This window comes from Cornus florida, unplaced genomic scaffold, assembly GCF_030987335.1.
Source record: "Cornus florida cultivar Cherokee Brave unplaced genomic scaffold, ASM3098733v1 CherokeeBrave_3.0.0_Hap2_Chr05, whole genome shotgun sequence".
Taxonomy (NCBI): domain Eukaryota; kingdom Viridiplantae; phylum Streptophyta; class Magnoliopsida; order Cornales; family Cornaceae; genus Cornus; species Cornus florida.
This window is the reverse complement of record NW_026775575.1, coordinates 97,178,556-97,190,725: the sequence shown is the minus strand read 5'-3', so window position 1 is coordinate 97,190,725 and position 12,170 is coordinate 97,178,556. Positions and strand designations below refer to the sequence as shown.

General features: G+C 32.6%; 2 protein-coding genes across 2 annotated transcripts; one reads left to right on the top strand and one right to left on the bottom strand.

Annotated features, from left to right (window-relative positions):
• Positions 1-1,927, top strand: LOC132310382 (omega-hydroxypalmitate O-feruloyl transferase-like). Its single transcript, XM_059808561.1, has 2 exons — positions 1-452; positions 899-1,927. The coding sequence occupies exons 1-2, from the start codon at positions 12-14 to the stop codon at positions 1,754-1,756; spliced, it is 1,299 nt and encodes a 432-aa protein (XP_059664544.1). The 5' UTR covers positions 1-11; the 3' UTR covers positions 1,757-1,927.
• Positions 1,928-4,116: 2,189 nt separating this feature from the next.
• LOC132310381 (auxin-responsive protein SAUR72-like) lies at positions 4,117-5,137 on the bottom strand. The gene has a single exon (XM_059808560.1). It carries the CDS (start codon positions 4,798-4,800, stop codon positions 4,252-4,254), a length of 549 nt encoding a protein of 182 aa, XP_059664543.1. The 5' UTR covers positions 4,801-5,137; the 3' UTR covers positions 4,117-4,251.
• Positions 5,138-12,170: the final 7,033 nt, after the last annotated feature.

Here is a 12,170-nt window from a genome sequence, read left to right as displayed (position 1 = left end):
GGTATCTTCTAATGGGGAATGCTAGTGACCATAAGTTTGAACTCATTGTAAAGCAAAGAGAGCCAATTCTGGTTGCTCCTGCAGAGGGAACAGACAAGGGTTTTTACTTCCTCTCAAACCTTGATCAGAACATCGCGGTGATAGTTCGTACAATTTACTGCTTCAAATCAAATGAGGAAGGGAATAAGAAAGCTGTGGAGGTAATTAAGGATGCCTTGTCAAAGGTTCTAGTACACTACTACCCGCTTGCAGGGCGGCTGACAATCAGCTCTGAGGGGAAGCTGATTGTGGATTGCAATGGTGAAGGTGCTGTCTTTGTTGAGGCAGAAGCCAACATTACCATAGATGAGATAGGTGACAACACAAAGCCTGATCCTGTCACTCTTGGGAAGCTGGTTTATGACATTCCTAATGCCAAAAACATTCTAGATATGCCTCCTCTGGTGGTTCAGGTTACTCATGTCATGTCACTCTTATTTTTATTTTTTTTTCTATTGATGATTTTCGGGTTATAAAAAACTCAGGTATAATAAAATCACATAATATTTCTGCAGAATTACTTATAGAATGTTCTAATAATTAAGTAGTGTCATGTTATATAGTGTTTGTACCAACCTTTTCTTCCACAATTTACAAGTTGAAAGTCTCATGTTTGGATTATCAGATTCCTTGTTCAATTATTAGGAATATGATATAACATTATTGCAAAACACTTGAGAACCAATTTTCTCAGGGAAGTAACAAATATTTAGCTATGAACAAAGAAATAGAAATCGATCTCATACTACTACTATAATAGAAATCTCATACAACTACTTACTCTATCTTGAGTTTTTTCCCCCCTTTTTTATCTCAATTATGGCACAACATCTTTTAAAGTGATAATTTTGTATTCTAGGTGACGAAATTCAAATGTGGAGGATTTGTTCTGGGGCTATGCATGAATCACTGCATGTTTGATGGGCTTGGTGCTATGGAATTTGTGAACTCGTGGGGTGAAACAGCCAGAGGCCTGCCTCTAAAAGTCCCTCCTTTTCTAGATAGAAGCATATTCAAAGCCAGAAAACTGCCAAGGCCAGAATTCCCTCACCACGAATTTGCTGAGATCGAAGACATGTCAAACACTGCTGATGTTTACGAAGAAGAAATGATCTACAGGTCCTTCTGCTTTGACACTGAGAAGCTTCAGCAACTCAAGAGGAAAGCCATGGAAGATGGGGTTCTATCCAAGTGCACTACATTTGAAGCCCTCTCGGCATTCGTCTGGAGAGCTAGAACTCAGGCGCTGAGGCTGCAGCGTGATCAACAGACAAAGCTCCTGTTTGCTGTCGATGGACGATCTAGATTTGACCCTCCAATGCCAGATGGGTACTTTGGCAATGGGATTGTGTTGACGAATTCGCTTTGTAGTGCTGGGGAGCTTGTGGAAAATCCATTGTCTTTCGCAGTGGGGTTAGTTCAAGAGGCTGTTAATATGGTCACAGACAGTTATATGAGATCAGCCATAGACTATTTTGAAGTAACAAGAGCTAGGCCTTCTCTGGCTGCAACTCTTTTGATCACCACTTGGTCTAGGCTATCGTTCCACACTACAGACTTCGGGTGGGGAGAGCCTTTTTTATCAGGGCCTGTGGCTTTGCCTGAGAAAGAAGTAACTCTCTTCCTATCTCATGGAAAAGAGAGGAAAAGCATCAATGTCCTTCTTGGTTTGCCGGCTTCTTCCATGAAGATCTTCCAAGAACTTATGCAGATTTGAAGCAGAATTCAATTTGATCTTCATAAAAGATTCTTCCTGAACTTTCTTCATCAAGAAATTGTTAAAATATTGTGTGTAATTTGTTCCAAAAAACTTTTATTGAAGCCTAGATGAATTTCATGCCATAAAATTTCATCAAAATTATCTGTTTGTATGAATAAAAGGCAGTTGTAATGCAAATAATGTTCCGTCTTTATTAATTATCTTTTATTTGATTTGTAAATTTGGTGTGATTTATGTAGAGAGTGCTTTGAAGCGCGCAGTTAAACAACATAAGTACCATTATTCTGAATCAGATTGACTTTGTTCTGCTGTTATTTCTCACTAGAACGAAAAGCATAGAGCATGAATAACTCCCCAACAGCAAGATTGTGAAAAAAGGAAATACTTAAAAAGGAAGAAACAATAAGCCACACTAAATCTAAAAATCTATTTGGAAATTAACAAGATAAAAAAACCACAGGTCTTGCCAGTGTCACCATTTTCTTCCACAAGAAAATGTGATGAAGGCTTGCTCAACTTAGGTATATTTTGTTTCTGAATGAAAATTATTTATATGCATGACATAAACTTTTCGAATGTTCAACCAAGATAATGTGGTTAATTCATAATTCCAAATAATCAAGAAACAAAACAATAGTTGGAACAGTGGAACATTCTATTGCAATTATGCTTAATTTACACGTCTTATAGCTGGCGATCATTCAAGATCTTTATTTTGGTCCTCATAAATTAGTCATCACAGTTAAGAAGCCTGCTTTGTAAAGTTTTAAGCATTAAGGAAGCAAAAGGATAGCAATATCACATTGGGATCATAAAGTTAAAACAAAGTAGAGGTAAAATTGTATCTGGGTATCTTTGACTAATAATTTGATTAAAAAGAGTTGAGATATGCCAATACTTATATGGTTTGAGATCAGATTTTTTTTTTTTTTTCGAATTTTCATAATTTAGACGTGTTCAGTACCAATATTCTTTTCTGGCCGGCGAGGGAAAAAATAGCATGATTTCTATATAATGAATTCTTGAAATGGCAATGTAAGAGAAAATTTTCACTATAAATTCTATTGAATTAGGAATCCCAGAAAAGGGCTTTGTTTTGCCTAACAAAACGGCGCTGCTCTATCCAATCCATCCAAAACTCTGATATTTTAACCACATAAAGAAGCATATTTCCATTTGGTGATTCAAGATAATAATGAATTCAACTGTCCTTGGATTCAACTCCTCTTATTAATAATTTTGTGTGTAGCATTAATTTCTCAAATGGCATTCTAAAATATACCGTGACATCAAAAGGATCGCAAGTCACCATTAAAAAAAAAATTATACTGTTTGAACAAGTGCTTTGAAAATCATTCCGTGTTGGATCACTTTTAACATCTAAATAGTGCACGTTTTCTATTTACACAGTGGTTTGAACATTTCAGTGAAAAAAGAAGTAAGGAATTACAACTTAAAAGCTATGACTCATCTGATCAGAATGGTCTTCTAACAAAATGATACATTTGTTCAGTTTTCTCTTTTGAGTTTGACATATGGTTTTCAGTTAAAAATACAAAGATTTCCATTGCCAATCATCTCGTTATTTCTTTTACTATCTTTTGGTTTACATTCAAGATTACTTTTTCAGACTAGGTACGTACTCAAGTTTTCTCTGTTCTTTTATCCAGCACTTAATTGTTAAAATGCTGTAATCTATGAATTTATTAACATCACCACTTGCTTTATCCTCCATTAAAAGATCTTCTGGTTTTTATTATTCGTATATCCTGTCATGAATTTTTTCGGTTTATAACCCCTTTGATCTGTTATCTCTCGAGCATTCTATTGACATGGTACCACACTTTTTCAAGATAATCAAAATGAAAATGATACCTAAGCAGAAGACTTCAGCCGAGCCCTTTGCATCCATGGGTTACATTGTGGTATCCCACCACAATGCATCCCGTGGATGCAAAGGGCCAGACAGAAGACGGTATACCATTGTCCTAATCAAAATCAGCTTCTAGGGTTTGAATTTTGGGGAACCATTTCCTATGTAGTAGGCTATGGATAAAAGTTGTACAGCTCAGGTTGTGCAAGACATACAACAATCACAAACTCACAACTGCACGTCTAAAGCCTCTACATCAAATAAAGCATTTAGTCTCCCTTTTAGAGACATCATGATCATATGGAGGACTCGTCATTTTATTTCCAAAAAGATAAACAAACTTGATCTATCCGTCTTTCCATATTTTTCTAGAAATAAATCATCTATATAAAGCAATCACGAGAGTGAGATGCAGAACTGATGATATATACAAAAATTGTATATCATTATATATATGAATATGCACAAGAGGGATGGCCTTCGATCTATATAGCTAGAGACACAAAGGGGAAAGGAAAAGTCACATGTAGAGACTATACATATCCTTTTTTTGATTGATACATAAGCATACAAAATGACATCGATCCCATAGATATGATAGATATATACGCAGTTGATTCTAATTCATCTTAAGCAATCGCGATGGAGTGAGAATTCCATATGAACCATAACCTTTGGCCATGTCACTGTTACCCAAACGCCGACTTGGATTGAAAGGGCTACACAAGGCATATGAGAATCCACAACGAGGACTGATCTGATGATCTTTGCTGTCCATCTCCGCTAACACACTGTAAAAAAGATGGACATCACATGGAAGCAAGATAGGGCCATCACTGTTGTACCCATATTCCAATTCAGCATCTTCAAGCAGCATCTTGAACAGTGGATGATTGGCGTACTTGGTCTTGATCACGAACCTCTGTTTCTCCGGCCCAACATACACCGAGAAGCAACCTTCCGGAGCAACCTGTGACTTTGCAGGTTTGCAGGATGATGATGATGATCTTTTGGTACTAGTACTACTACTGCTGTGCCATGAATTGCTCTTTGATAGAGAACTCGGATTCATAGCCAGAGATTTGCTGAGGCTACCATGGATTGATCGACACCGCTGCCACGCCTTCAAGATCAAGTTTTTCTTTCCTCTCTTTTTCACAACATCCATTCTCAAAGAAAAAAAAAGTTGCAGCAAATTTAATTTTCTTAGAAAACAAACAAGGAAGAAGTTGTTTTGGGATTGTTTCAACTTGTGTTGAAAGCCAAGTTGAACATGGAAGGCTTAAAGGTGATAGATATGAAGAGAAGATAGAACCTGTAAGTAGTGTAAGAGAGAGATATAGAGATAAAGTTGAGAGTTTGGGTGAGTAACTGGGGAGGCAATCTCTGCACACTTATTTAGCGCCATACCCATATGGATACTGCTAATAATTAATATAGAGAGCAATTGTCAACGCAGGAAAAGGTTAAATGCATATAATTTTTTTGAAATCTAAGTGAGAGTGGACAAAAGAAGGCAACCTCCTCTACATTCAACGCTTGGGTGCGTTGGACAAGCTGCTTAATCATTAATTATTACTTCAATTATTATATATTATATATTTGGCATATTTTTCTTCTTTCTTGTTGTTTTTTTAAGTTATATATTTATATGTGTTTATTATATAAACTTAAATATATATAGTATAATAGTATATAGGGTAAATTTCATATTTGTTGGATAGACGGACTACCTGTTAATTTTTCTCTATCCAATCCAACTGTACGTTGTAAAGCGTGAACTCATACAAAGACAAAACTATGTAAAGGCACGCTTCAATTTTGTAAGATTCTTAAAAATAATTACCTTTATATTAGTAAGTTTCAAAATACTTAGTATTTTTTTTTTACTACTAGTATTTAAAAGATTTGACGTGTGGTCCTCCAAAATTTATAGAAAAGCTCATCTGAGTCTTTTTAGGTCTTATTTTTAGAAATTTATATATATATCCCTATCATTTTATGCACTTAGAATTTATGAAATAATTTTAATTTATTAATAAATGTTGCACTGTATTTTCTGATTTTTTTTTTTTTCCGAAAGTATTTTCTGAAATTTCTATGGCAAAGAAAGTATTGTACTTTATAATTAATTTTATTTGAATTTTATTTTCTCACTATTAATTTGACCTCGCATTTAAAATATTCACAACGTGATTTCTTCTGAACATTTATATATATATACGCGCGCGCACACACACACAAACACAAACATAAGCAAAATAAAATATATGCAGTCCTGGGACATATAGAACACTGAACGTAAAGCCTGTGCAGGTGTTGGGAGATGAAGTGAGAGTGGTTGGAATGAATGTGAAATTCGTGTAAGCGTGAGTGGTGATGATGCTCTCTCTCTCTCTTATTGTGGCTTTAGTGATTAGGTTTCCGCCGTATTTTTTGATTATTTATACCCGTTTAGTACAAGTAACAAACAGTTGTAAAATAATATTCCATCCCATACATATATATATATATATATACATGTTTTAGAAACGTCTGTTAATCACATATCCGTGACAAATTTGAGTATGGGTTAGTGGCACCCCGGAATGGGTCTAAACGTCTGGTGTGTTTGACATTAATCACGTGCTTAAAGTCATTTAGGAATTAGGATGCATCGAAGAAGAAACCAGTGTGCATGTCCTTATTTTTTTATTTCAATCATTATTCTCAAGATGGGCAAGTTATAAAGAGCTACCAATAATTTTTATGTTTTTTTTTCTGGTTTTTGAATTCATTGTGCTAATGTTTCAGTTAGACCTTGTATTTTTATTTTTTTTACAACATAGAAATCTCACAATATTCTTGAAAAGACTCAAGAGTTTAATTTCATTTGAAAGAAAGAAAGATACAATTAAATTACACATTTTAATAAAGGGGTGGCAAAATTTGACACGACTCGTCAACACGACTCAAATACGACATGAGTTAAATGAGTTTGGATTGACCTTAAACGAGTTCGGATTGTAAACGGATCGACACGATTAATCCATTTAGTTAATCGTATTGTATTTGAATTGAGGGGTTTAACCCGTGTAATTCATTTATACCTGTTTAACTATACGTGTCATAAACAAATTTCTATTTAAATTTCAAAATAACTATCTAAGTATCTTATAATTTATTCTTTTGTAGATCAGAGATTATTTAGTAATTTGGTTGAATTAAAACTTATATTTTTTTAGTGTTTAATGTAGTATTATTAATAATTTAAATAATAAAATATTTGATTTTATTAAACAGATCATTAAACGTAAATAGATCGAGTTTGTACTGAGGGTTTCAGACATGATCATATACGGATCGTGTTCGGGTTGAACTGTTTAATAAAACACTCTTAAATTAACACGACATGATTACGATCCGCGAATTGCCACTCCTGCATCTCATATTAAACTCTGCATTTAATTAAGAAATTAAAATGCTACTCAACTTAATAAAGCAATTTTCTGATAATTTGAAATCGATCATGTTATTGAACTATTATGACGTCAATGAACAACTACCCCACCCAATAATTAATAATCAATGTCACCCATTGAGGTGCCCCTGTAAAACACAAGATTTCAGACGATAGTGTAGAAATGGTGGTGTCCAGTGTTGACTTTGTATGATGAGTTTGGTAATACCCAAACAATGAAAGGTTTTACGTTATCCACCTTTTCCGACTAATGAGTGGAAATGTCAAATGTTTTCAGATGATTTCATGTGCCGTGAACTAATAATTAACGTGCACTTTGTAAACAAGAGATGGGCCAACATGTTTGTTTGTCAACTTTGCACTAAATTTCTCAATGACTTGGGCAAGCACAAGTTGCAGTGATAAATGTCTCCTATGAACGTACTGGATGGGGTACCATTTCCACGTCCAAAGATCATACGGCTAAAACCCGCCATATAATGTACACATCATGTCGGTACAGTATTGATGCAATCTTTGACCTTAAAGATGCATTTTGATGGAGTCGATGTATGCATATCAGACCTTGAAAATTTTGGATATTATTCACTTGCAATTTTCATCGAAGTATTATGTAAATTCAAGATCCCCGTACAAATCATTGATGCAATGTTTGACCTTAAAGATGCAATTTAATCGAGTCGGTTTATACATGTGATGGCAGAACTTGAAAATTTTAGGTATTATTCACTTGCAATTTTCATCAGGTATTGTGTAAATTCAAGATAACACTTCTACCTGGGTTGAACATAATTTAGAGGTCTAATGCCAATTCGTCTATTGCATGAGCTGTTATAGTGACATTTTATCCAAATTATACCTCTTTTTTATATATTGCACAACACCCAGAAATACCCACATGTTTGTGTTCACACACATAATAAGCCTAGGAGAATTGGAACATTGAATTCAACCATTTGAATATATTGACTTCTCAAAATTCGACCGTTTAAATATGACTTTGTCTCCCAAAAGTCCAACCGGAAAATTTCCCAAACTCTATTCAATCATTTTTCCTGACTTTTTTTATAATGCGTACATGTATTAATTTTTCGACACTATCTTTTCTATATAATTCTTAATAAATCAATATTAGACACTTTGTTTCATTAAACAATAGTTTGAAGTAAGATTGTTGATCCGAAATGCGTCTGTTGAACTTTGGAGGGCTATGTAATTAATTGTTGGACGCATGAAACATGTGCTAAATAAATAACTAATAACGCAGTTAGGATTGGGGGCTAACAAGTTAATTAATGAGTGAACAAATTACATTACTCCACTCCACCCCTAGAAAGTTCCTGTTTTGTTGCTTGCATCTTCTTATATTAATTTGCACATGCCTTACTCTGCTGCACGTATACTTTGCACCTACATTTGAGTTTTATAATGAAGTGTCTTTTTACATGTAATGGCACAGGTGATTAGATATACTACGAGTCATATTTTAATAAATTATGATAAAAGAGAGTCCGAGCATGCGATTAAATTTTTATGAGTAAAGAATACCGTCACGATAACATAATAATAATGTCATTCTCACTCACGTCATATAGTCAGATGTATCATACTTTCGAACTAACGTTATCTTTACTCACGTCATATAGTCGGATGTATCCTACTTTCGAACTATTTATCATTATTTAATTTTAATTATTTTTAAATTTGATATGATATTAACTTGCATTATTATTTTATTTATAACTCTTTACAAATAGAGTATGAGAATATGGCTTTTGAATAATTGTGGAGCATGAGGGTATTTTTAAAGAATAATTATTTCTTTTTTTTTTTTTTTCTTAAGGAAGTGGAGTATTGCAAGTCTACTAATTAAAACGGAGGGCAATTTTATCTTCCTTCTATGATTTGCGCAAGGTGTGTATATATATGTGTGTGTGTGTGTGTGTGTTGTTCTTGACAAACGAGTTCTTAAAATGCCATTTCCTCTCACCTAAATTTTTTTTCATGTATCATTCCTCTCAACTGTATATCATTCTCTAAAGTGATGAATAAAACCTTTTAATTTTTTAGTTTTTTTTTTTATAAAAAAAACATGACAATGAGAATTTTAATTATTATTACATGATAAAAGAGTTCAATTGTTAAAAACTTACCATAAAACGTGGTAAAAAGATTGAGCAAACCCAAACACACAAATTATTGCTCTTTTAATATTTCGTTTCAATACTCAACATCTCTTTAATTTGAGAAGGGACACCTCGATGGGTTAGTGTCTCCGTGTCTCCAATGAACTTTGGAGTACCAGGTTTCGAACTCTCTGCATCTACTAATCTAACTTCTAATTCTTACGTTGCTACCAAAAAAAAAAAAAAAAAAACTCTCTTAATTAATGTTTTTTGATTAAAACTATTTTTACCTTACTAATAAAAAAAAATTACTTACCCCTTTAGACATTATGCAATTTTTGGTAATTGTTTAGCTGGGACTGGGGCAGCAACTTGAGTAAGTTGAAAGTACAACTTAAATTAGACAAATGAAATGTTCAATTTTAATACTAAGGTTTTCTGTTGCACTTTTCATTTTTTTTATAAATCGGCAACAAAGTCCGTTTGGATACTCTATTTTGACTTTTCACATTTAAAAACTTTTGAAAATTAGTTGTCATTTCCTTCACAATTCCCCCAACTCCAAAATGAAACTTTGGTTTTCAGTTTTGGTTTTCAAATACTATTATTTATTATTTTATTATTTTTCACAATTAGAGAAATATCATTTCATTATTTTATTATTTTTCAATTATACTTCAATACATAATAAATTTTAAAATATATTTTATTATATTCTAATAGTAAAATTAAAAATCTTTTTTTTTTTTTTTTGATAAGTAATAGTAAAATTAAAAATCTTATTTTATTATTTTTCAATTATACTCGAATAGTAAATAAAATATTATTTTATTATTTTTAAATTATACTAGAATAGAAAATAAAATTTATTATTTTATTATACTCAAATAGTATAATTAAAAATGTTATTTTATTATTATATTAATTTTTAATTATACTCGAATAATAAATAAAATATTATTTTATTATTTTTCAATTATACGCAAGAAGTAAATAAAATTTAAATATATATTTTATTATACTCATATAGTAGAATTAAAAAATTTATTTTATTATTTTTCAAATATAATCGAAAATAAAATAAAATATTGTTTATTATTTTATTATTTTTCAATTATACTCGAATAGCAAATACAATATTATTTTATTATTGTTCAATTATATTCAAATAGTAAATAAAATTAAAATATATATTTTATTCACTCAAATAATAAAATTAAAAATGTTATTTTATTAATTTTCAATTATACTCAAATAGTAAATAAAATAGATAATTTTTTAAAAAAATACAAAACATATTTTCTCTTTTTAAAATTTCAACAGCAGAAAATATACATTATTAAATGTGTTTTGTTTTGATAGAAATGACAACACAGCTTTTCAAAACTTGCCATTTTCACAAAAATGAAATCACAGCAAAAAATGAAATCCACATGTAACGACCCGAACTAGGAGTTCGAACAGCTAACCGGGTCCTTAACCAAACCCGAGGACACACTAGAGGTGTAATGGTCATTTTACAATATGAGAGGGTAATTGTAATGTTACCGATTTTCCTTATTTTCTATTTTGGGAATTTATTTGATTTTTTTGGATTATTTTAATCCTTACCTCGTTTTGCGTGCCATGCGGGCCCTAGGGGCATTTTGGTCATTTCTTTAGCCGAGGGTTTTAGAAGTATACTTTTAATCATTTTAAGTTAATTAGAAGTGATGGTATTATTTTTAGAATTTTTCAGAAGTCGGGACGATTTTCAGACTCATGAACTTCTCCTGATTTTGTCATTTTAAGAAAGTGGCATAATGGACTTTTCTCACATATATGTATACATCTATATCTATATATTAGAAGATATTTTATAGGACAAGGTTGGCATTGTAGAGGAAGGGTAAGGGCATGATGGTAACTTGACAAAAAGTTAGTAACCATAGGATGATGACAAGTGGCACATGGAAGGCCACACAAGCAATTGCAAGACGAAGCGTACACCTTTTTTTTTCTTCATTTTCAGCCAAGCTTCCACTCTCTTTAACCTTCCTCATTCTCTCTCTATATCTACACACATATTCATCTCCTATGTTTTCAAACTTCATTTTGGGAGATTTAGAGTATGAATTTTTTTAAAGCCATAGAAGAGGGAGAGAGTTGTTCCACTTGGTAAGAGCTTTCATTTGAGGCCAATGGTGCAAGGGCTTGGAGGATTTCAAAAAAATTGGGGCTTTTCTTCTATTTCAGGTAAAGTTTGTCTAATTGTCGATTTCTTTGGAATTGGTAGTTAATTAGATGTTTTTCCCCTCCTTTGGCATGCCAATTTGATGTTAATTGAATAATGAAAATTTTAGGGTTTTGGTTGATGCATAAGCTTTGTCTAATTGATGTATTTGATGGAATTAATTGTTTATCTTGTGTATGAATTTCAATTGACATTCTATGAAGTGACTATGTGGTGGATTATCTCTATTACTCTTTGTATAGTCATTTTGATGTATGTAGTAGCATGCTTAAGTTGTTAAATTATCTTGTTGTGGTTGTGAAATTGTTTATTGTATAATGAAGGCATGCTGAAAATTGAATGGTTGAAATCAAAATATTTCATATGCATGACATGAGGGTATTGATGGGTATAAGAGAGGTGAGGGTGTGGATGAGATGTGGGGATGTGTGGAAGTGTGGAAGTCATATGTAGATACACGATGGTATGAACGGAATGTGTGATTATGCGAGGGTAGGGTGTGATGTGTGGTTGCATTGGCATATTGTGCATTGCATTGAATGTGACTGCGTGAGAATTATTTAAAAATTGAGATGTCGTATGTGAATCCCTCGCATGAATCCTGACTCTTTTTCCTATTCATTACTTGTACGGCATGTAATTACTTACCGTGCTTGAGGAGATGCCACTTAGGCATTCTCTACTGAGCCGTTGCGCTCACTACTCTACTTATTTTTTTT

What these genes read in the sequence shown, in the direction of transcription:
- LOC132310382 (XM_059808561.1), top strand. Translation starts at nt 12, where the DNA reads ATGGGGAATGCTAGTGACCATAAGTTTGAACTCATTGTAAAGCAAAGA. An exon ending in TGCCTCCTCTGGTGGTTCAG is followed by an intron (nt 453 to 898) that starts GTTACTCATGTC and finishes TTTGTATTCTAG; the next exon opens with GTGACGAAATTCAAATGTGG.
- LOC132310381 (XM_059808560.1), bottom strand. Translation starts at nt 4,800, where the DNA reads ATGGATGTTGTGAAAAAGAGAGGAAAGAAAAACTTGATCTTGAAGGCG.